General features: G+C 44.0%; 1 protein-coding gene across 3 annotated transcripts in view; it reads left to right on the top strand.

The window, feature by feature from the left end:
- Window positions 1-25,887, top strand: part of LOC134358081 (solute carrier family 22 member 23) — a 137,540-nt gene that overhangs the window by 101,082 nt on the left and 10,571 nt on the right. For all 3 annotated transcript variants that reach the window (XM_063070014.1, XM_063070013.1, XM_063070016.1), the window contains 2 exons: window positions 778-1,004; window positions 10,559-10,682. In XM_063070014.1, coding sequence (XP_062926084.1) covers window positions 778-1,004; window positions 10,559-10,682 — 351 coding nt within the window. The remainder of the gene's footprint in view (window positions 1-777; window positions 1,005-10,558; window positions 10,683-25,887) is intronic.

Below are 25,887 nucleotides of genomic sequence, written 5' to 3'. Positions count from 1 at the left end.
ACTGTGGGAGGAAACCCACACGGTCACGGGGAGAACGTACAAACGCCTTACAGGCAGCGGCAGGAATTGAACCTGGGCTGCTAGTACTGTAAAGCGTTGTGCTAACCACTACACTACCATAGTTGTTTTGTTTTGTGGAGAAAGTGCAGCTCTGATTGAAGCAAGAGAATAAGTGACATTGACACTTACTTTGTGCATCTTTCTGTCAGAATAGAGCCTGTGTAATGGGATAAACGGCAGTTCAGCACAGTGCTTCTCATAATTATCCCTCATTTGGTGCTACTGATCAATGGTTTGAGCGATGCTGTCTTCTTGAATAAGTCGTCCAACACTGTCCGCCTTGCAACCAGTGTCCTTATTGACAGTTGATAACCCCTGGGAAGGAAGGTTGTCAGTGATGGCCATAATTGTACAGTATGCAGCACACAGCTCACATGATGAGTGGCCTAAAGAGGTTGTAGTCTCACGATGGTAGCTGTGGAATTTAACTTCTATTGATGATCTGTAATTTTAAATAGACCAATAGATAAGATCATGGATTATTGTAAAATTCCACTGTTGATCTTCAGGAGAGAAACTGTCCCTCCTTGTCCATCTGGCTCCAGAAATTCTCCTAGCCCTCAGTCTGTTCCTGGGCAATGACATTCTGGCACTGGACTAATGACCAATATTTGGTGAACAAAGAACCTATTGCTTGCCGAATTACAAAAGCTGATTTTTTTTTTTGAGTGTAAGATGCATTCTGACTCTTCCTGTCCTCTTGATTTTGTTCTGCAGCCTGGCAGGATTTGGGATCCACAATTGCTTTGCAAAGAGTCTGATGGAGCATAAAGGAGAAACACTGAGCAATTTCTACACCCACTACTATGTCATGGAACTGATTGGGATTCTCTCCTGTGTGGTCATGTGCTTACTCGTTGGGCTGATCGGGCGAAGAGGTACCCTGCTGGTGTTCACCATCCTGACAGCACTCGCTTCCCTTCTACAGCTGGGCCTCGTCAACAGTAAGTCCTGCTTTGGCCTATTCTCCTTCCCTCCACCTTGACTGGGCTGATCATCTACATTTTGTGGCTACTGTGGAATAATCAGTCTATTGCTTGCTACGTCACAAAACCTAAAAATAATTGGGGAGCAACACACAGACACTGGAGGACCTCATGCCAGGAGAGAAATGCATTCTGGATGAAGGGTCTCCACCCAAAATGTCACCCGTTCATGTTCCCTCATAGATGCTGCCTAACCCACTGAGTTCCTCCAGTACTTTAGTATTGCTCTGGATTTTCAACATCAGTATTGCCTTGTTTTCAATAATTGGTGGGGGGGGTGTTGAGTGAGGGTGGCTGATTTGAAGATTATACCCTACCTGGGAGAAGTACTGAGATACGTTGGGATGTTTGGAAGTGGAGGGTCAGGTAGCAGTGAACAACATTTTATAAACCCTAAGATCCAAGTTAAACAATCCTTTCAAAGCCCGATTTCTCTGCTGCAGGATGCTAGGAGTTGAACTTGACCACAACTGTTCAGATTTTTTGTGTGTGTGTGGGAAAAACAGGAATAAAAAGCAATGTATCAGATATGAATGTGTTCACACTGTATCTTCCTCCCTCCCTCGTTATGTTCTGTGGCCACTATGGAATAACCAGTCCGTTGCTTGATTATCACAAAACCTGAAAAATCTTTAAAAACTTTCAAGAAAGAACACAATTAGAACAAAAACAAGTCCATTTTAGTGCCAAGGTGTCTTAGTGCTACTAAACTAGTCATTAGGGTTGAACAGGTTGGTTCAGTAAGTGAATGTTTGAATGGAAGTAGCTGTTCTTGAACCTGGTGGTGTGGGACTTCAGACTTCTGAATCTCTTGCCCAGAGCAAAGAACGACCCAAGGGTCGGGCGATTTAAATGCTGGGCCAAGTTGGAAAGGTCAGGTATGGGCCAAGGAGTGACCCGGGGTCTGTACCAGAGAGTGTCCCAAAGTGTCCAAGCCTGGGTCCGAGAGCAAGGAGTCACGCCGGGGTCTGTACCAGAGAGCGTCCCAAGGTGCCAGAGCCTGGGTCCGAGAGCAAGGAGTGACCCAGGGCCTGTATCGGAGAGCGTCCCAAAGTGTCCAAGCCTGGGTCCGAGATCAAGGCATCACCCAGGGTCTGTACCGGAGAGCGTCCCAAAGTGTCCAAGCCTGGGTCCGAGATCAAGGAGTGACCCGGGGTTTGGACGGTCTAATTGTTGGGCCAGATTGAAAAGGTCAAGGTTTCAGGGCCAAAGGTGAGGGACAGGATGGTTCAGCTAGCTGCTCCATGAGGTTTACTTGTGTCTGCGCTGAACTGAGACTGTGGCCTGCATCTAACAGGCTCCCGGATGGCTGCAGTGTTGACTGGCTTCATGGCTGGACTCACTTTCATTGACCTTAGTTGTTGTTTGCACAGTATGTTCTTTATTTTCTGCACGTTGGGGTTTGACTGTCTTTATTTTAAATGGTTTCTATTGAGTTTCTTTGTTTTGTGGTTGCCTGTAAGGAGACAAATCTGAAGATTGTACAAGGTACATGTACTTTGACATGGTGGCTGCAAGAAGATGGCATGGCCCAAATGGGTTAGCTGTCTTGAGGCAGTGCCCCCTGGAAATGCTACCGATGGTGAGGGGAGGTGGATGTGCCAGTGATGTGTTGGCCAAATCTACTATTTTCCACAGCTTCTTGCATTTGTGCACATTCAAATTGCTATACCAGACCATGATACAACTAGTTAGGATACTTTCAGCAATAGCTCTGTAGAAGTTTGTTGGAAATGCTGGAGTCTGGAGCTAAACCAATCTGCTAAAGGAGTTCGGTAGGTCAAGCAGCGTCCGTGGAGGCAAGGTTAACATTTCAAGTCAAGACCCTGATTCGGACTGAAATATTCTGTTGTCATTTTAATAACAGATATCAATGTTCTACTGGTTTAACACTACATTTGACACTGCAAAGAGCAAACTTTTTTCCATTAATCAACAGCTCTGTTTTAAATAATACTACTTTTAGGAACTTCAAAAACACTTCATTTAAGTGCTGCAACATCAGTGAAGTTTTATGTCAGAGGTTGACTCCAATAATTAATAAGTTTGAAATGGCTAGTCTACTGTGCAAGTTCACTCTGTACAATGCAATTCAATAGACAGAGAGTAGGGATTCTAATGGCGGAATACTCATGCAAGAGCCATCAGCCACTGTTAATAATCGTTTGAACAGTATGTTATTTAGTCCCCAGATGAATCCCACTTTCTTGCAAACTACCATCCCATCTCTGTACATTGCTTCACATTGGCTCCTGATTTAAGAAATGCATCAACTTAAAAATTTTCATCCTTGTTTTCAAAACTAGCTGTGGTCTCAAAGTTCCCTATCGGATATCCACTTCCTCCATCCTGGCTATCCTGAGGTAAGTGCATCCAATTGCTGGCACCTCCTCATCACCTCTGCTACCAAAGTCCCCATTGCCTCAACCTTTCACCTCTCCTTTAGTATGCCTCTTGATCCTTCCTCTTCGTCATCTGCCCTATTACCATAAATTGCTCTGTATAGCTTTTATCTGTTACCATCACAAAACACATCCAGGTGAGGGAAAATCAGATGCCATGGCTTACTGCACAGGTCTGTGCACAGCTGAGGGATCGTGATGCTGCTTTTAGATCAGGGGATGTGACAGCTCTCATTTGTACCTGGCTTGATACACAGAACAAAGTGCTGGTGAGGAAGGTACCCCTCCCCGCAGGGGAGCAGACTCTCCATCTGGCTGAAGCTGAGGTGAGGAAGAAGACCCTAACCTGTCAATCCGTGCAAAGCTGTATAACGGACCGGGTCAGGGTCTGCAAGACCGTAGAACGTACCGGGTCAGGGTCTGCAAGACCGTACGGCGGACCGGGTCAGGGTATGCAAGACCGTACGGCGGACCGGGTCAGGGTATGCAAGACCGTACGGCGGACCGGGTCAGGGTATGCAAGACCGTACGGCGTACCGGGTCAGGGTATGCAAGACCGTAGAACGTACCGGGTCAGGGTCTGCAAGACCGTAGAACGTACCGGGTCAGGGTCTGCAAGACCGTACGGCGGACCGGGTCAGGGTATGCAAGACCGTACGGCGTACCGGGTCAGGGTCTGCAAGACCGTATAGACCAGCTAAGTGAGACGCTGATGGACATTCAATGCCTCTCTGGAACAATCCATTGTCCCCTCAGTTTTCAAGGTGTCACCATCATTCCAGAGCCAGAAAAGGGGACAGTAACCTGCCTAAATGACTATTATCTAATAGCATTAACATCAACCATTATGAAACGTTTTCAGTGGCTGGTCATGGAACGCGTTAAAGTCTTGCTCCCAGCTGCATTACACCCCTTCTGGTTGGCTTATCACTCAAATCAATCCACTGACGATGCAATAGGCACTGCCCTCCACTCTGTCCTGTCCCACCGAGAAAATGGGGTCTGATATGCTAGACTGCTGTTTATAGACCTCAGTTCAGCGACCAACACCATCATACCCCAGAAACTGGTGGGGAAACTGTCCTGGTTGGATCTCAACACCTCCCTTTGCATCTGGATCCTGGACTTAACAGTACAGCCAGTCAGTTGGTGTGGGCAGCAACGTCTCTCATAGTACGCTGAGGACTGGCACTCCCCAAGACTGTGCCCTCAGCCTGCTGCTGTTCACACTGACACATGACTGTGTCGCAGCATCCAGCTCAAACTGTGTCGTCACGTTTGTGGATGACACCTCAGCAGTTGCCTCAACGAGGATGGTGAGTCGGAGTACAGAGAGGAATTGGAGTAGCTGGTGGACTGGTGTGAGAAGAACAACCCAAGTCTGAATGTGGAGAAGACCAAGGAAATCATGCTGGATTTCAGGAAGGCGCAAACGAACCATCCCCCTCTGTGAATACATGGCTCCTCTGCCCAGAGAGCTAAGTGCACCAAGTTCCTGGGAGCTCACATCATGGATGACCTCACCTGGTCCCTCAATATCACCTCCCCGAACAAGAAGGCACAGCAACGCCTCCACTTCCTAAGGAGATTGAGACGAGCAAGGCTCCCCCACCCCCAATCTTAATTGAATTTATAGGAACACCATTGGAAGCGACCTGATAAGTCCACCTGCTATGGGAGCAGTTGAGCGTGGGGCCGGAAGTTCCTACTAAGAACTGAGCACTGCTGAGATGGTCTCCCTGCCATCTATCAGGGACTTTTATCAGGAGTGCTGTGTATGCAGAGCCCTTAGTAGTATCAAGGATCCCACCCATCTGTCCAGCATCCTCTTTGACTTTCTACCATCAGGCAAGAGGCTCCAATGCATAAAAACATTTTCTTCCCTCAGGGCATTCGGCTCCTGAACTCTCTGCCACACCGCATTCGAAGTGTCACTGGTTAATCTGTTCTGTACCTGACAATATTTAGTTTACATAATGTGTAATTCCACATTACATAATTTAGCTTATGTGTAATTCATCTGTAGATTTTATCCTTCAAGTTATTGTATATTATATGTGTGTTTTACATCCTGGTTCAGGGAACGTCTTATTTGACAGTATACATGTATGTAGTTAAATGACAAAGGCTTGACTTGATGAGATGCTGTTTTTACATAAAACAGTCATATAAATGATCTGATGTAGTTCAAGATAACCAGGGCATTTGTCAGCAAAATGTAGTCAGCAAGCCTCCTCAGTGGCTTATTGATATTGTAGGACACTGTCAGCATTTAAGGTTTCAGTGCTTTGATAATCCTACCAAACTCACACCAAAAACAGTGCCGGAGAACAGCATCATCTTAAACTTGCATTCTGCATGAACCCCAACCTGGCCTCAATCTTCTCATCTATTGTATTCGGTTCATTCCTGTGACGTGTTGTGTTCTGGAGTTTGCCTCTAGGTTTCTAGGGATGGGCGACCGTTTGGATCTGCTGTATGAAGTGCTAGTGAGGCTTGATATTCCCTGACACGCCATCTTCATTCTGGGATTGTAGATGAGCAGGAGCTCCTGGTGTTAATGGTTTCCATGCCATTGGAATCAGTTGGTTAATTTGTGAAGTATCGTGTGCTTCTTGGAGTGCAACATCAAGTACACATTAAACAAGTACACGCACAGGCGTCTTCACTCTGTGGGCCACTTCTTCAGAACGAAGACCATCATCCTCGACCCTGAGGGATAGCCACCACGACGATGAATGTGTTGTTTGTATTCACTGTGTGTAATTAATCTCCAAACTTTTATGGATTACCGATTAGTGCTTCCTGTGGTGCAGTTGTACCTCACAGTTTCACGTAGAGATTAGAGATTGCCATGGATCTCATGGTCCTGTTTGTCCTTGGGACACGAGCAGCTTCTTTGTTTGTGGAGGGGAACCCTCTATCGCCATCCCAATGTATTACTTACAGCCTGACCTAGAGCCAATGCAGTCATCGTTCAATACTTTAAACCTGTTCAAGCAGTAAGGTGTGTGGTCCCCATATTCTCTAATTCCTCCTGATGTTCATTTGTTATCACCTCTGCCCTCAACACACTTAACTTCACATTTGCAACTCCTTGAGCAGGAGAATTGCAATGACTCGTGACGCACTGCTCAAAGTATTCCTCACCTCAGTCCAAAATGACCAGCCCCTTATCCTGTGACTCCTAATTGTGTGCTCTGTAACCTGCAAGAACAGAATCTTCTACCAGTGCTTGCGAAGTCTCAAATGACTTCACCCTGCATTCCTCTGAAGCATAGAAACATAGAAAATAGGTGCAGGAGTAGGCCATTTGGCCCTTCGAGCCTGCACCGCCATTTATTATGATCGTGGCTGATCATCCAACTCAGAACCCTGCACCAGCCTTCCCTCCATACCCCCTGATCCCTTTAGCCACAAGGGTCATATCTAACTCCCTCTTAAATATAGCCAATGAACTGGCCTCAACTGTTTCCTGTGGCAGAGAATTCCACAGATTCACCACTCTCTGTGTGAAGAAGTTTTTCCTAATCTCGGACCTAAAAGGCTTCCCCTCTATCCTCAAACTGTCGCCCCTCGTTCTGGACTTCCCCAACATCGGGAACAATCTTCCTGCATCTAGCCTGTCCAATCCCTTTAGGATTTTATACGTTTCAATAAGATCCCCCCTCAATCTTCTAAATTCTAACAAGTATAAGCCCAGTTCATCCAGTCTTTCTTCATATGAAAGTCCTGCCATCCCAGGAATCAATCTGGTGAACCTTCTTTGTACTCCCTCTATGGCAAGAATGTCTTTCCTCAGATTAGGGGACCAAAACTGCACACAATACTCCAGCTGTGGTCTCACCAAGGCCTTGTACAACTGCAGTAGTACCTCCCTGCTCCTGTACTCGAATCCTCTTACTATGAATGCCAGCATACCGTTCGCCTTTTTCACCGCCTGCTGTACCTGCATGCCCACTTTCAATGACTGGTGTATAATGACACCCAGGTCTCGTTGCACCTCCCCTTTTCCTAATTGGCCACCATTCAGATAATAATCTGTTTTCCTATTTTTGCCACCAAAGTGGATAACCTCACACTTATCCACATTAAATTGCATCTGCCATAATTTGCCCACTCACCTAACCTATCCAAGTCACCCTGCATCCTCTTAGCATCCTCCTCACAGCTAACACTGCCGCCCAGCTTTGTGTCATCCGCAAACTTGGAGATGCTGCATTTAATTCCCTCATCCAAGTCATTAATATATATTGCAAACAACTGAGGTCCCAACACTGAGCCTTGCGGTACCCCACTAGTCACTGCCTGCCATTCTGAAAAGGTCCGTTTATTCCCACTCTTTGCTTCCTGTCTGCCAACCAATTCTCTATCCACATCAATACCTTACCCCCAATACCGTGTGCTTTAAGTTTGCACACTAATCTCCCGTGTGGGACCTTGTCAAAAGCCTTTTGAAAATCCAAATATACCACATCCACTGGTTCTCCCCTATCCACTCTACTAGTTACATCCTCAAAAATTTCTATGAGATTCGTCAGACATGATTTTCCTTTCAGAAATCCATGCTGACTTTGTCCGATGATTTCACCGCTTTCCAAATGTGCTGTTATCACATCTTTGATAACTGACTCTAGCATTTTCCCCACCACTGACGTTAGACTAACCGGTCTATAATTCCTTGGTTTCTCTCCCTCCTTTTTAAAAAGCGGGGTTACATTAGCCACCCTCCAATCCTCAGGAATTAGTCCAGAATCTAAAGAGTTTTGAAAAATTATCACTAATGCATCCACTATTTCTTGGGCTACTTCCTTAAGCACTCTAGGATGCAGACCATCTGGCCCTGGGGATTTATCTGCCTTTAATCCCTTCAATTTACCTAACTCCACTTCCCTACTAACATGTTCCTCCCTCAGTTCCTCCATCTCACTAGACCCTCTGTCCCCTACTATTTCTGGAAGATTATTTATGTCCTCCTTAGTGAAGACAGAACCAAAGTAGTTATTCAATTGGTCTGCCATGTCCTTGTTCCCCATGATCAATTCACCAGTTTCTGACTGTAAGGGACCTACATTTGTCTTAACCAATCTTTTTCTTTTCACATATCTATAGTAGCTTTTACAGTTAGTTTTTATGTTCCCTGCCAGTTTTCTCTCATAATCTTTTTTCCCTTTCCTAATTAAGCCCTTTGTCCTCCTCTGCTGAACTCTGAATTTCTCCCAGTCCTCAGGTGAGCCGCTTTTTCTGGCTAGTTTGAATGTTTCTTTGGAATTGATACTATCCCAAAGAAGGAAGCCTTCCTTCTCCTCACCACCCCGCCCCTAGTTGTTTACTTTGCCTTTGGATGTCTTGTGTGTAACTTAGACTATGTGTCTCAGATTGTCACCGTCTAGAGCAAAGTCACATCAACAAGTATTTCCTCTTGGTTGCTCTGCATTCTCTCGGTGGAGCGATGATGCAGCTGGCTCAGAATTTCACCTGCTTTCACATCCTGCCTTGTGGAATATTCAACAAGTGTGCTCATGAACAAATGCACCCTGTCAGCCCGCTCAATTGTCCTCAAGTACAGACTCCAAGGTTACCTTATTTTCCCTGAGATTGTGCACTTGACCCCAAACTTGATGGGACCAAAGAACAATGTGAACCTTGGGGATGATCCTTAAGAGTTGCCTCCTCCCAGCCACTCTGATCTTTTCTGTATCAGGCTTGCAATGAGCATCAGAGTCATGGACTGATTAAATTGAAGGATGCCCCAGTCACTCAGATGAGAGTTGTTTCCTGTTGAGTAACACACACAAAATGCTGGAGGAACTTGGGTCAGACAGCATCTGCAGAATCTTTTGTCTTTCATTTAAATTCTTTTCACTTTGGATTTGTGAAACATCTCAAACAGGTTGCAGAGGTTTATCTTTTGACTGCAGTGTTTGAGCATTGAAAAGGACCATTTCACTTGAACTTGCAGGCAGTCACAATCTCACAAACAATGAGATGCACATTGAAACACTCAGGATGACTTATGAGTTACATGCACAAGTATTTGAACCTTTAGTGTCTAACCTGCTTCTGTTATTTGCTTCCTTCACAAACGAAAATAAATTCATGCAGAAAGCTGACCCTACTCGGAAAATCTTATCATGTGACACAGCTAGGCATTCAAGAGTGGCTTTTCTTTTCCGAGAGTACTGGAGGAACCTAATTCAGCAGTCATTGAGGTCAAAACCCCTCTGGTTGACTGGTGCAAAATAAAATTGGCTTGTGCACAGCTGCACGTGTAAACCATTGAAGAGTCAATGTCTTTACGCTCAGTGTTTGAATATGCTAAAGGTGCCATTATGAAAATGGATGAAAGAGCGGGACAAAGATTAACCAGTTTTAATACTTGCCTTGAGATTTTATGCTTTCTCAGGAGTTGTAAAGTGAATAAGTTTATTGAGACAAAACTGTATTTTAAAACTGCTATTGTCAGTGGCATTGAGGCATAGTCATGTGAAAGATTTTCTGTTACTGTGAAAGTTGACAGGTCCTAGGATCTGTCGTCCTGTATATTGGTATGTTCCTACAGTGTCTTGTACCAGGATTCACAATCTTGTCATCTATATAGTAAAGTATTAATATAGTATAATGTTCCCTCAAACTCTCCCTCGCAGTTACTGGAAGTTCTTTCCTAGTTACTGCTCCCTCTGAACTCTTCCATATCAATGTTACTTCCAAAGTAATTCCAATCCTCCAATCCCACCTTTCCCAATGAAAGCTTTCAAAGTGTTGTACAGTTGGGGGCGGGGGAGGTGGGGGTCCTATCCTTGTTGAGCTCCAAGAGAGCTGTGTAAGCCAAGCCTTCAGACAGACATTGAGTGGAAGACAGGGTACTGGCGTCAGGGTGACCAATGTACTGCAAAGGTGACTGATGGGCCGTACTTCACATTGAGTTTTGCTGATGTTATTCCCTTGTTTTTTTATGAGATGTTATGAATGGTTTTCCTGTTTTGTTTTTTTTTGTGGGTGGGGGCTGTATTCCCTGTTGTACAAGAAGATCTGATCTGATATTTACCTGGATAAAAAAAACAATCGTAAGCAGTCATTCTCAATCTTGTCATGTTCTCTCTCTTGTAGACTTGGCCACATACCTGCAGCAGCCATTTTCTCTGGTGTTTTCCATTGTGGGTTTGTTTTCATCCCATTCGATGGGCAATCTGAGCATATTCGTGTGTGCTGAGCTCACGCCCACTGTTATCAGGTAAGACTCTAATCAAGCAGACATTCGGATATTTGATTCTCTCTGTGAAGTAAAGTTTCAGTCTGAGTGGAAATCTGCCTAATTCACCCATCTGTAGTAGATGGCATCTGCAAGATGTTCCTAATTGCAAGTAAACACGTAGGGGAGTTGTTACGGAATGGCCACAGAACTGCAGGCCTTTCAGCTTGTGTTCCTCTGGCTCTTTTTCCATAGCCTTGTAAATTTTTCTCCACCATGTACTGTATTCAGTTTCTTCTGGAAGGTCATAATGAACCTATCTAAATCTCACCCGACAATACATTCCTATTTCCAACTGCGTAGCATGTATAAAAGGTTTTTCTCAAATCCCTTCCTATTTGTTTTCTGTCTTTGACCTCCGGTCTTCAAAACCTCCACCAATGGGAACATACCCTACTGTCCACTTTGTCCTGACCCCTCAGCATTCTTTTTTTCCTTTAAATCACCCCTCAACCCCTCTATTCTCTGCTTGTGAATGTGGTCTCTCCACTTTTCCTGTATTGAATTGAATTGGCTTTACTATTTACATCCTTCATATAGATGCAGAGTAAAAACCTTTAAGTGGCATCTCTGTCTAAATGTGCAATTTATAGTAATTTATAATAGTATGTACAACAAGACAGTCAATATAACATAGAAATACGATTGTATCAGCATGAATTAATCAGTCAGTTGGCCTGATAGAAGAAACTGTTCTGGAGCCTGTTGGTCCTGGCGTTTATGCTGTGGTACCATTTCCAGGATGGTAGCAGCTGGAACAGCTGGTGGTTGGGGTGATTCAGATCCCCAATGATCCTTCTGGCCCTTTTTTCACACCAGTCTTTGTAAATGTCCTGAATCATTTGAAGTTCACAACTATAGATGCGCTGGGCTGTCTGCACCACTCTCTGCAGAATCCTGTGGTAGAGCGAAGTACAGTCCCCATACCAGGCAGTGATTCAGCCGGTCAGGATGCTCTCAATTGTGCCCCTGTAGAAAGTCCTTGGGATTTGGGGACTCATGCCAAACTTCTTCAACCATCTGAGGTGAAAGAGGCACTGTTCTGTCTTTTTCGCCACATAGCCAGTATGAACAGACCACATAAGATCCTTGGTGATGTGTATGCTGAGGAATTTAAAGTTGTAGTGAGGCAAACAGAATAATACACAATTCTCCAGTTGACCAGTGGTTTATAAAGATTCAGCATGGCTTCCCTGCTTTTATACTCTTATGCACAGAATTGTGTAGAACTTCGACCACAAGACATAGGAGCAGAATTAGGCCATATGGCCCATCAAGTCTGCTCTGCCCTTCCATCATAGCTGGTTTATTGTCCCTCTCAACCACATTCTTCTGCCTTCTCACTGTAACCTTTGATGCCCTTAGTAATCAAGCACCTATAAACTTCCACTTTAAATATACACAATGACTTGTCCTCCACAACTGCCTGGGCAATGAATTACACAGATTCACTATCCTCTGGCTAAAGAAATTTCTCCTCATCTCTGTTATAAAATGATATACTTGGATCCTGAGGCTGTGCCCTCTGGTCCTTGAATCACCCACTATAGGAAACATCTTTTCAAAGCCAATGTATCTAGGCCTTTCAGTATTTGATAGGTTTCAATAAGATTGCCCCCCGCCCCCCGCCACACCATTCTTCTAAACTCCAGTGAGTACAGGCCCAGAGCCATCAAACACTTCATGTTAACCCTTTCATTTCTGGGAACCTCCTCTGGACACTTTCCAATGTCACCACACTGCTCACAATACTTGAAGTGCAGTCTAACTGGTCAACCTGGCCTGCCACTCGCAGTGGTTTGTGTGCCCACACCTCCCCAGGAACTCTGCTCTGAACCCTTTTGGAACAAATCTTTTTTAAAAAATACCGTCTTACAATCTTCCTAACAAAATGTATTGCCTTGCACATTTCCACCTTGACTTCCTCCGCGGTGTCTGTGCATTCCATCACCCTGTTTATTTCCTACTGTAGCACAATCCATTTTCTTGCCATTCACAGTCCATGTCTTTATCAAATATAGAAACTGTGGTTTGAGCATCAACTCTAGGTCACTATAGATTTTTAAAAAGTAGTTGCCTTCCTGCACTCTGAGAAAGAATTATTCACTTTGATGCTCAGTTTTCTGTTACTTGGACGATTTTGTGGTAATGCTGTCAATGTCTTTGTGCCCAAGTGCTTCAATTTTGAGTCCTTTAGGTGGCACCTGATCGAAAGCCCTTTGGAAATGCAGATACAACATTTAAACTGCATTCCTCTCTATTTAAAAAAAACCTCATCAAATCATTTAGAGGAATTGCCTTTAAATTTATGCTGGCTTGTTTTAATCGATTTTTATCCGTGTAATTATTAGTCAATTTTAACATGAACTGTTTCCTCTGCTATTATTCCAGAAGCACTACCTTTCCAGATAAAGACAAATACAAAGTACTCTTTTAGTACTTTGCATTCCTGTGCAAATTCCCATTATATTAGCAGCTCACCTTTCACTTTCCTTTTCTTGATTGGCCCAGATCTTGTTGGTTTTTACTTTCTTCTGCAGCCTTCACTGAGATGTCGTGTTTCCTATGACATACCCAACCCATTGGATCAGTGGCGGCTCTCTACAGGAAGCTGCATTCCTGTGACCTACGTACAACATGCTTGTCATAGTCATAGTCATACTTTACTGATCCTGAGGGAAATTGGTTTTTGTTACAGTTGCACCATAAATAATTAAATAGTAATAAAACCATGAATAATTAGGCAGCCTCTTGTTGTGCTCTCCTCTCTTGTCATCCAACAAGCTCTAAATTTATCTTCCTTTGTCCCTGATGGAAATGTGCCTCTGCTTCTCCTGTGGAGAATAAGGAGGCTGGCAGTGCTTGTGTTGGGGTGTGGGGTACAATTGGTAACTGCAGCTGGTGTGACCTTGCAGACAAGATCAGCATTTAATCCCCACCCTTAACTGCCCTTGAAAGTGCTGGTGAGCAACATCGTGAGCCAGTGTAGTCCTTCTGGAGAGACAGATCTGGTGGGAGTTCCAGATTTTAGTTTGGTCGTGCACCACCATTTTTCTGAAGGAGGGCAAAAGACTGATTCCACGCCTCATCAGGAGAATGCCTCTGTGTCCTGACGACAGATACAACATTTATTTAAGGTCTTTTCTTCTTCCTTATTCCCATTATTAATTCCCCAGTTTCATCCTGAGATATCGATGTTTATTTAGCCTGTTGCTCTTTTAAAATGTATTCTTGACAAAGCTCTAACTACGACATTGTATTTCTTGCTAGTTCAATCGCATATCCTGTTTTCTTCCTCTATATTTGTTTTAGTTCAAAGTAAATGTTATTATCAAAGTACATGTACAGCACCATATACAAACCTGAGATTCATTTTCTTGTGGGCATACTTAATAAGTCAAAAGCATAATAACCATAACAGAATCAATGAAAGACTGCACCAACGAGGGCGTTCAAACAGTGCAGAAAACAACAAACTGTGCAAATACAAAAGAAGAAATAATAATATCAATAAATATCAAGAATAGGACATGAAGAATCCTTGAAATGAGTCCATTCATTGTGGGAACATTTCAGTGATGGGGCAAGTGAAGTTGAAGGAAGTTATCCCTTTTGGTTCAAGAGCCTGGTGGTTAACTGTCCCTGAACCTGCTCTCGTTCCTAATGGCAGCAGTGAGGAGGGAGCATGCCCTGGGCGGTGGGGGTCCCCGAGATGGATGCTGCTTTCCTGCAACAGCCTTTCATTTAGTTGTGCTCAGTAGTAGGGAGGGCTTTACCAATGATGGAGAAGGTTGTGTCCACTACTTTTTGTAGGATTTTCTGTTTGAGGACGCTAGTGTTTCCATACCAGGCCGTGATGCAGTCAGTCAATATACCCTCCACTACAATTCTATGGAAGTTTGTCGAAGTTTTAGATGCCATGCTGATTCTCCGCAAACTCCTAAAATAGTTTGTGCTGCCGTCATCTCTCTCTGATTTCAGAAATTCTATAACCCTTTTGACCAGTAATCTGCAAAAGAAACTTTTATTGATTTGATACCATCCTTAAATTCTTTGCTTGGTCACATACAGAAACTCTGCATTTCTCAATGGGTTATGTCTTTAAGATTTGTATTGGATCTGCTTCATTGCCCGTTACTCTCTATATACAGTGCCTATAAAAAGTATTCACCCCCATTGGAAGTTTTCATGTTTTATTGTTGTACAACATTGAATCACAATGGATTTAATTGTGCTTTTTTGATACTGATCAACAGAAAAAGACACTTTCATGTCAAAGTGAAAAGCAGATCTCTACAAAGTGATCTAAATTAATTACAAATATAAAACATTGATTGCTTAAGTATACACTCCCTTAAATATAGCACACCAAATTGTCACTGGTGCAGTCAGTTGGTTTTAGAAGTCACAATTAACTGGAGATCTGTTTTTGGAGACCTGTGTACAGTCAAGGTGTTTCAATTGATTGTAGTAAAAATACACCTGTATCTGGAAGGTCCAACTGCTGGTGAGTCAGTATCCTGGCAAAAACTACACCATGAAGACAAAAGAACACTCCAAACAACTCGCAAAAAGGTTATTGAAAAGCACAAGTTTGGAGATGAATATAAGAAAATTTCCAAGTCACTGAGTCAATCATCAAGAAAAGGAAAGAAAATGGCACAGCTGTAAATCTACCTAGAACAGATCATCCTCAAAAACTAAGTGACCGTGCAAGAAAGGGAGTCCACTAAGAGACTTACGACAACTCTGGAGGAGGTACAAGCTTCAGTAGCTGAGACGGGAGAGACAGCCCCTATAACAACTGTTGCCTGGGTGCTTCACCAGTCACAGCTTTATGGAAGTGGCAAAGAGAAAGCCACTGCTGGGAAAAAAAAACTCACATGAAATCTCAGCTAGACTTTGCCAGAAGGCATGTGGGAGATTCTGAAGTCAGCTGGAAGAAGGTTCTATGGTCTGTTAAAACAAAGATTGAGCTTTTTGGCCATTGACTAAACACTACATTTGGAGTAAGCCAAACACCACACTTAATTTTAAAAAAACACACCATCCCTCCTGTGAAGCATGGTGGTAGCTGCATCATGCTGTGGGGATGCTTCACTGCAACAGTTCCTGGAAGGCTTGTGAAGGTAGAGGGTAAAATGAATGCAGCAAAATACAGGGACATCCTGGAGGAAAACCCAATGCAGTCTGCAAGAGAACTGCAACTTGGGAGAAGATTACTTTTCCAGCAAGACAATGGCCCCAAGCATAATCAAGACTACACAGGAATGACTTAAAAACAACAAAGTTACTGTTCTGAAGTGGCCAAGTCAGAGTCCAGACCTCAATCCAATTGAGAATTTGTGGCAGGACCTGAAAAGGGCTGTTCACTCATGATCCCCATGCAATCTGACAGAGCTTGAGCAGTTTTGTAAAGCAGAATGGAGAAAAATTGCAGTGTCCAGATGTGCAAAGCTGATAGAGACCTATCCACGCAACACACATCAAAGTTGCTGGTGAACGCAGCAGGCCAGGCAGCATCTCTAGGAAGAGGTGCAGTCGACGTTTCAAGCCGAAACCCTTCGTCAGGACTAACTGAAGGAAGAGTGAGTAGGAGATTTGAAAGTTGGAGGGGGAGGGGGAGATCCAAAATGATAGGAGAAGACAGGAGGGGGAGGGATAGAGCCAAGAGCTGAACAGGTGATAGGCAAAAGGGATACGAGAGGATCATGGGACAGGAGGTCCGGGAAGAAAGACGGGGGGGGGGTGCGGGACCCAGAGGATGGGCAAGGGGTATATTCAGAGGGACAGAGGGAGAAAAAGGAGAGTGAGAGAAAGATTGTGTGTATAAAAGTAAGTAACAGATGGGGTACGAGGGGGAGGTGGGGCATTAGCGGAAGTTAGAGAAGTCAATGTTCATGCCATCAGATTGGAGGCTACCCAGACGGAATATAAGGTGTTGTTCCTCCAACCTGAGTGTGGCTTCATCTTTACAGTAGAGAAGGCTGTGGATAGACATGTCAGAATGGGAATGGGATGTGGAATTAAAATGTGTGGCCACCGGGAGATCCTGCTTTCTCTGGCAGACATTCTTTGCTACCAAAGGTGCATCTACTAAATACTGACTTGAAGGGGGTGAATACTTATGCAATCAATTTTACTTTGTGTTTTATATTTGTAATTAATTTAGATCACGTTGTAGAAATCTGTTTTTCACTTTGACACAAGTCTTTTTCTGTTGATCAGTATCAAAAAAGCTAAACTAAATCCACTGTAATTCAATGTTGTAAAACAATAAAACATGAAAACTTCCAAGGAGGGTGAATACTTTTTTATAGGCACTGTATGTTCTTTGCTTTTAATCATCTCCCCCACCCCCAGCTCAGTCATTTCTGTTTCCACTCCTTTTAATTGTTATTAAAATCTAACTGTTATTGAACATGGATTTCATCATGTTGTGGTTCATCATTGTCAGGGGATCCTTTACTATGAGATCATTAGTTAATCCTGTCTCATTACATGCACCCAGATCTAAAATTCTGTTCCCTGGCTGGTTCCTTAGCTCCAAGAAAGACTCCTAATTTCACACCATGAATTTGTCCCAAGTTACCTTTGCCAACTGATTATTGCACAACTTTTTCTGCAAGCCTGCTTTAGACTCCAGTTTACACTCTTTTATATTGTAGCTGCTCCTGCCAGTAATAGTTTCCCTTTGTTTGACTCTGTCCAAGTAGATTTTGCATCAATAAACTGAATGTTGGAAGAACTCAGCAGGTCAGGCAGGATTTGTGGAGACAGAAGACGTATGTCAGTACTTCATATCGAGACAAGTCCTGATGCATAGTCTCAGCCAGATCCTCTTGCTTCCACAAATGCTGCTTGAACCACTCGGTTGCTGTAGTGTTCAGGTTTTTGTTCCATATTTCTCTTTGGTCTTGATTTGATGCAAAGGTTTTTTGAGCCGGATGATTGCTTTCCTACTGCACTGATCTCAGCTTTTAAGCGAGCTTCTTTTCCTACCTGCCATCCTTCTGAAATGTTTGTACCCAATGTTGCACTCCCAGTCTTGGTTACTCTGCAACCTCATCTCTACAAACTGTATCCATTTATTTCTGTAGGTGTTGTCACTTCATATATTGTCTAATAAATGCCACGTCTGTTCAGGTAAAGAGATTCAACTTTGTCTTCCCCATTTTCCCAATCTAAATATTTACTTATTGAGAACAGGCTCTTCGAGCTGTACCCCCAATTTAACCCGAGCCTAATCATGGGACGATTTGCAATGACCAATGGACGTGCCTGTCGGACTGTGGGGGGAAACCAGAGCATCCGGAGAAAACGTATGCAGTCATGGGGAGAAAGACACCAGTGGGAACTGAAGCCAGGTCACTGGTACCGGAAAGCATTGTGCTAACCATTGCACTACTGTGCCAAATGCTTGTGTACTATAACCTCATCCTGTCACCCTGATTATCACTATCAGTCTCACTACTCTGCTGCATCACCTTGTTCCTTAACTACGTCAGTTTATTCTCATTGGAGCTCTGTTCACACAAACCATCTACAGCCCTAGTTCCTTTCAACCATTCGGTTCTTGAACCAACTCACACAATCCTAATCTACCTCAGTCTGCATTTCAAGGTATGTTTTTGTATTCTAATTGTTATTTCTTGTATAATTTATGTTTAACATAACATTTTTTTTAAAAAAATAGGAGCAGGAGTCAGCCATCTGGCCTGTCGAGCCTGCTCCACCATTCAATAAGATCATGGCTGATCTGGCCATGGACTCGTCTCCACCTACCTGCCTTTTCCCCATCACCCTTAATTCCCCTACTATGCAAAAATCTATCCAACCTTGTCTCAAATGTATTTACTGAAGTTGCCTGCACTGCTTCATTGGGCAGAGAGTTCCACAGATTCACCACTCTTTGGGAAAAGCAGTTCCTCCTTATCTTCATCCTAGATTTACTTCCCCGAATCTTGAGGCTATGTCACCTTGTTCTAGTCTCACCTACCAGTGGAAACAACTTTCCTGCCTGTATCTTATCTATTCCTTTCAGAATTTTGTTTCTATAAGATCTCCTCTCATCCTTCTGAATTCCGGTGAGTACAGTCCCAGGCAGCTCGATCTTTCCTCATAGTCTAACCCCTTCATCTCTGGAATCAACCTGGTGAATGTTCTGTCTGTATTGCTGTTACAAATCAATTAATTTTAATTACATTTATGCATATTGTGAACTTTGAGTTTTTGTTTGTTTCCCAGGACACTAATCCCAGTTCAACTCAAGTAAAGCCTGTTGCAATGGAAAAGTTTCCATTTTCTCCAGAACTGGTTCCCTGTTTTATTTGTTCATTTTATAAAATGCAGATTTTGCAGTGAATTCCAGCACTTATTGCTTTCAGTTTAGGAGTCGGACTGTTGTGTTGCACTTGTATGCGATGTTGCTGAGGCCTAATTTGGAGTATTGTGTGCAGTTTCCAAAAGGTTAAGATGTCGCCGCGTACGGCAGTGGTGTTGCGAGTGCTCCGTTCCAACTTTACAGTATACTGCTAATTTCTGCGATTTTCTTTGCATTTCTTGTTCAAGTAGCTGATAGTCACATCAGATATGATAGACCGACTCTTCTGAACATTGGGAAGATGGCATTTACCCAGTACGTGCTGCCTTTGCTTCACTTGCACGGTCCGTGGGAGGCTCACCTACTGCACCATCATTACCTCGGAGACGAGGGAGTAGGGCCAACGTCCTGGTGTGGTGGAGACGGTATGCTAATCGGCTGCCACTTCCTCATCTACTCCTGGCTAGCGTCGGCCCCTGGACAATAAGCTGTGCGAACTGAGAGCCAGAATCTCCTACCAGTGGGGAAACAAAAGAATGTAACGCTTCGTGCTTCGTGGCTGGCAGACGAGATACCGGATTATGTCATCGAGCTCTCTGGGTTCTCCCTGTTCCAGGCGGGCAGGTCAAAAAACCTCTCTGGGAAAGGAGGTTGTGTATGTTTCATGGTCAACAATGCTTGGTGTGACCCCCAGAACGTGGATGCCCTCAAATCCTTTTGTTCCCCGGATCTGGATTACCTTGTATAGATCTTTCTGGCTGCCCAGGGAGTTCACGGCTGTTATTATCACAGCTGTGTATATTCTGCTGCAGGCTGATACTGACCTGGCTCTCAAGGAACTGTACGAGACCATCAGCACCCCAGAGCCTGTACACTCAGAGGCTGCCTTCATCATCGCTGGAGACTTTAATAGAGCGTCGCTGTCTAAAGTCTCTCTGAAGTTTTGTCAACACATCCAGGTGAGCACACGGGGAGATAGCATACTTGACCACACCTCCTCTCCTTTCCGCAATGCTTACAAAGCACTCCTCCATCTGCTGTTTGGAAAGTCAGATCATTCCTCCATCCTGCTTCTGCCGATATACAGGCAGAACCTGAAACCAGAGGCGGCCTTAGTTAAAACCGTCCACTGTTGGTCCAACCAATCAGTCTCCATGCTACAGAACTGCTTTGATGACATCAACTGGAATGTCTTTCGTGATGAGCATGTCTCTGAGTTCACAGATGGGGTCATGAGTTTCATCCAGAAATGCATCGAGGATGTTGTCCCCCAGAAATCGGTCTGTTTCTATCCAAACCAGAAACCCTGGATCAACACTTCCGTCCACGCTGTACTTACTGCACGAGACGGAGCTTTTACTGCCGGTAACCACCAGGAACTCAAGAAATGCAGTTACGATCTACACAGTCACCAAGGCAGCAAAATGACAAATCAGGGACAAGATCCAGACACAACTCTCCACTAACAACACAGCTTATAGCAAGGTCTGCACACCATTGTAGACTTCAAAACTAAATGCAGTGGAGTTTCCAACATCGCTGCCTCTCTCCCAGATGAGTGAAATCTTCTTTTATGCTCGGTTTGACGTTGCCAACACTGAGCACGCGAGGAGAACTGCACCTTGCTCATCTCTGAGGCCGAAGTACACAGGTGTTTCCAACGAGTACTCAGATGTGCGCGACACAACTGGCAGGTGTGTTTACAGGTATTTTTAATCTCTCCCTCTCCCAGTGTAGAGTGCCCTCCTGCTTCAAAACATCCACCGTTGTCCGTGTACCAAAAAAGACCAAGGTAACATGTCTGAACAACTGGCGTCCTGACACACTCACCTCAATAATAAGCAAATGCTTTGAGAGGCTGGTCAAGGGCTACATCTGCAGTATACTGCCCCACCGACACTGGACCCCTACAATTCACTTGCTGACACAGCTGATCAACAGATGATGCAATAACTCTCCATACCGTCCTTACACATCTGGAGAAGAGGGATGCTTATGTGAGAATGCTGTTCTTGGACTACAGTTCAGCATTCAACACCATAATTCCCTCCAGGCCTGACAAGAAGCTCAGAGACCTCGGCCTGCACCCTGCCTTGTGCAGCTGGATTCTGGACTTCCTGTCAGATTTCTGGCAGGTGGTAAGAGTGGGCTCTCTCAACCCTGCCCCCCTGACTCTCAACGCAGGTGCTCCTCAGGGCTGTGTCTTAAGCCCCCTCCTTTACTCTCTGTACACCCATGACTATGTTGCCACCCACAGCTCCAATCTGCTAGTTAAATTTGCTGATGATACCATACTGATTGGCCTAATCTCAAACAATAACAAGGTGGCCTACAGAAAACAAGTCATCACCCTGACATGGTGGTATCAAGAAAACAACCTCTCCCTCAATGTTGCAAAAACAAAGGAGCTGGTTGTGGACTACTGAAGGAATGGAAACAGGTTAACCCCTATTGACATCAGTGGATCTGTGGTTGAGAAGGTGAACAGCTTTTGGTTCCTTGGCATACACATCACCAAGGATCTCATGTGGTCTGTACATACCGACTGTGTGGTGAAAAATACATAACAGCACCTCTTTCACCTTAGACAGTTGAAGAAGTTTGGTGTGAGCCCCCAAATTCTAAGAACTTTCTACAGGGGCACAATTTCTACTTTCTACTACAGGGGCATCTTGACTGGCTGCATCACTGCCTGGTATGGGAACTGTGCCTCCCTTAATCGCAGGACTCTGCAGAGAGTGGTACGGACAGCCCGGCACACCTTTAGATGTGAACTTCTCACTATTCAGGACAATTACAGTGACAGGTGTGTAAAAAAGGCCTGAAAGATCATTGGGGACCTGAGTCACCCCAGCCACAATCTGTTACAGCTGCTACCATCCCGGAAATGGTACCGCAGCATAAAAGCCAGGACTAACAGACTCAGGGACAACTTCTTCTGCCAGGTCATCATACTGATTACTTCATACTGATACAATTGTATTTCTATGTTATGTCTGTCCTGTTGTACATACTATTTATTACAAATTACTATAAATTGCACATTGCACATTTAGACAGAAGTAATGTAAAGATTTTTACTCATGTATATGAAGGATGTAAGAAATAAAATCAATTCAATTCACCTACCTATGGGAAAATTGTCAATAAGGTTGAAAGAGTACATAGAAAATTTACAAGGAAACACACTCAAAATGCTGGGGGAGATTAACAGGTTAGACAGCATCTGCTGAAATGAATAAACAGTTGATTGAAGAAAGATCTTGTCTGAAATGTCAACTGTTTATTCATTTCAATAGCTGCTACCTGGCCACCTTAATCCTCCAACATTTTGTGTACTTTTCTCTGAATTTACAGCGTCTGTGGAATTTCTCATGTTTATAATTTACAAGGATGTTGCTGGGATTTGAGGACCCGAGTTATAGGGTGTTAGTGATTTTTGGGTTTAGGACATCTACATTTAGCAAATAATTTTCAGGTCTGGGTATAGATTTTGGATTTAATTTGGAGTGTAGCTTTGAACAATGAGTTCCTAAAAGCCGTGAATTGCACGTCAGACAGTACTGATTAAAATTCATTTAGGTGTCTATGGTGTGAAGTTTGTGTGTAGTTTTAAAGAAAGCATTGTGAATGCATTGTAAATATGAAATTGTCCTTCATTTAGTGGACAAAATACCGAGCCCCACCTTGGGCCAGACAGACCTTTCAACTGAAAGCGTCTCTCGATGATGCCTGCGGTACCTTGTTTTGTTGAATAACGAAGCTGCTTTGTATCTACCAGTTCCTTTCTCTGGTGACCTCATTCACGCAACAACATAGGGAAAGATTCAGTAGGTTTGGATTTTATTACTTGGAGTGTAGGAGATTGAGGGGAGATTTGATAGGGGTACACAAAATTGAGGGGCATGGGGTAAATGCAAGCAAGCTTTTTCCACTGAGGTTGGGTGAGACTAGAACTAGGGGTGAAATGATTAGGGGAAACATGAGGGGGAATTCGGAGGGTAGTATGAGTGTGGAACAAGCTCCCAGTGGAAGTGGTACATGCAAGTATGATTGCAACATTTAAGAGAAGTTTGGATAGGCACATGGATGGGAGGGATATGGTGAGTATGCCAGGTGTGGATGGGCAAGACTGGGCTGAATAACCGTTCAGCATGGACCTGGTGGGCTGAAGAGCAGTACTGTACAGCACAGAACCAAACTCTCTGACTCTAAACATTTACTTTCTGCACTGCTCGTTGCAGAACTCACCCAGGTAGCAGTAATGCTTTCAGTGCAAAAGGTGGGAGTATTGGAAATGGCTGTTGTCTGAAACTTTTAGTTAGAATGACACCTGCCCATTTCTGTCTCATGCCTGGATGCTTTCCTGGTCTTGCTGAATGCAGGCATGGTCTGTTTCATTTGCTGAGGAGTTGTGAATGGAACTCAACAATCTCCAGTGAGAAGTCCCCGTTTCTGACTTAGTGAATGGAAAATCATTGACAAAGCGGCTAAAGGTGGTTGGACATGGCATATCCTCTCCTGAGGAGCACCTGTTGATAGGCAGGTGAGAGAAGTTGAGGGGAAATGGGAATAGAATAGATAAGATTGCTTCCTGGGAGCCAGCCTGGGCCAATGGGCTGAATAGCTGCCTCCTTGTGTAATAGTAAATAAAATGACAAGCCATTGGAGTGTTTCTCCCTTCCTGCTCATGAACTATGGTTTTACCAGAGCAGTTTGATGTTGCGCTTGATCGGATGCATTTGCAGCTTTGATACTGACAGCCGCATAGAAAACCCTGCAGCAGCGCGTAACATCACATGAGCAGCGCTCACAGGGAAAACATAAACTATGCACAATCCACTCTCATCTCAACTCAAATTCACCTGTTTGGCCCATTGATATGAGGCCTAGAACTGAGTGGTCCTGATGGAATACTGTAGGGCATCAGTGAGCGGTTTATTACTGTGTAAGTGGAAACTGAGACACATTCAAGATGGTGACAGTGAACAATGCAATTAACACCAATGTCATGCAGACAACTGCTTGTACTAATTTCAAAGATGATTCTACTACCAAGCTGCATGTAGTTGGAAGATGTGATTTACAATTTGATGGTGTGTTTTTCACTGTTTGAGTGATCTGTCACTTCGCTGTGTCTGAGGGAGTTCAATGAGGTTTAGAGTGGAGTGTGCAGCCTGGAGATGGGGAGCAGGCTGATGATCAACACCATGGCCTCTCTCCAGTTGAGGCGTAAAGGAAGGTTGAAGTTGATGAGGACGAGAGTGGAGGATGGTGTGTGTTCGGTTCCTTTTGACCGGTCTTCCTCGTCCTCTTACTAGCTGCTGTTGGAGGAAAGTGCAAGATTCTTGGGATCTACATTGTAAGGATTGATCGAGTCTGTGAACTCATTTTGGGGGACTTAAGGTTCGTGTTGCATGTGTTTCTGGAGTTTGTTTTGCTGTTTATGAGTGGTTCACTCAGGACAATCAATGTGGACTGGGGAACTTTGACAAAGAACGGCTCTACAGCCTGCAGTGGGCTGAATACTACTGGACTCCTGATTTGACGTTTGATATTCAATGTTTTGTTCAATCACTTTTTGCCGTTTGAGCAATTTTGGTTTTGTGCACGTTTGGGTGTTTGCTGTTTTCTTCAACTGGTTAGTCATAGAAGAGTTGAGCACAGAAACAGGCCCTTAGGCTGATCTAGACTGTGCCAAACCATTTAAACGTATCGACCTGCACCTGGATCACAGCCATCCCTACCCCTGCCGTCCATGTACCTATACAAACATTGAAATAGGGCTCTCATGTATCACCTGCTTCCACACTCTCACAACCCTCCGAAGTTTCCCTTAAACCTTTCACCCTTAACCCATGACTTCACCCAACCTTCGTGGAAAAAAGCCTACTTATATTTTCCCTGTATATACCTCTTTCTTCCCCCCGCCCCCCATAATTTTGTATATCTCTATCAAATCTCCTCTCATCTTCTACGTTCCAAGAATAAAGTCCTAACCTATTCAGTCTTTCCTTATAACTCTGGTCCTCTAGTCCCAGCAACATCCTCTTAAATTTTCTCTGCACTCTTTCAACCTTATTTACATCTTTCCTGTAGGTTGGTGATCAAAAAACTGCACAAAGTACTCCAAATTAGGCCTCACCAATGTCTTGTGCAACTTCTACATAACATCCCATCTCCTAATTTGATTTATGAAGGCCAATGTGCCAGAAGATTTCCTTACTCCCCCATCTACCTGTGACACCACTTTCAAGGAATTATGGTCCTGTATTCCCAACTCCCTTTGTTTTATCACACTCCTCAGTACTCTACCATGCACTGTTTAAGACCTACCCTGGTTGTTCATATTGAAGGGCAACGCCTTGTACTAAATTCCTGTCTGCACCTTGTCTGCATTAAATTCCACCTGCCGTTTTTCCAGCTAGTCCAGATCCCATGGTGTTTTTTCATGGCTGCCTGCAGGAGAACGAATCTCACTTTTATTCTGTATTTATCTCTTTGATAGTAAATATACTTTGAATCTTTGTTTTCCACACCATTGGTTGGTTTTGGATCTTGTTGAGTTAAATGTCAATCTTCCATCAATTCTGAATTCATTTTCTATCCCTGTGCTCATTGATCTGCAGTTCAGCAATACCTCATCTTTCTTTCTGATCTCTCCATCTGTAACCTACTCCAGCCTCCTGAGATGTAAACGCCTTAACCTGTACCATCAGCCCAAGTGCTGGGATATTCTTTCCCAAGCAGCCCATCCCCCCACCCCCCGCCCCCCAATCCCCATGTTCTGCTGAAAACTTATTTTCACCTTCCCCTAAACAAAGATTCCTTGCACCCTGGTCATTTTTCTTCTCTTTCCTCCTC

The sequence above is a fragment of the Mobula hypostoma genome, chromosome 17, assembly GCF_963921235.1.
Source record: "Mobula hypostoma chromosome 17, sMobHyp1.1, whole genome shotgun sequence".
Taxonomy (NCBI): Eukaryota; Metazoa; Chordata; class Chondrichthyes; order Myliobatiformes; family Myliobatidae; genus Mobula; species Mobula hypostoma.
The sequence above is the reverse complement of the archived record's forward strand: the minus strand, read 5'-3'. Positions and strand labels throughout refer to the sequence as shown.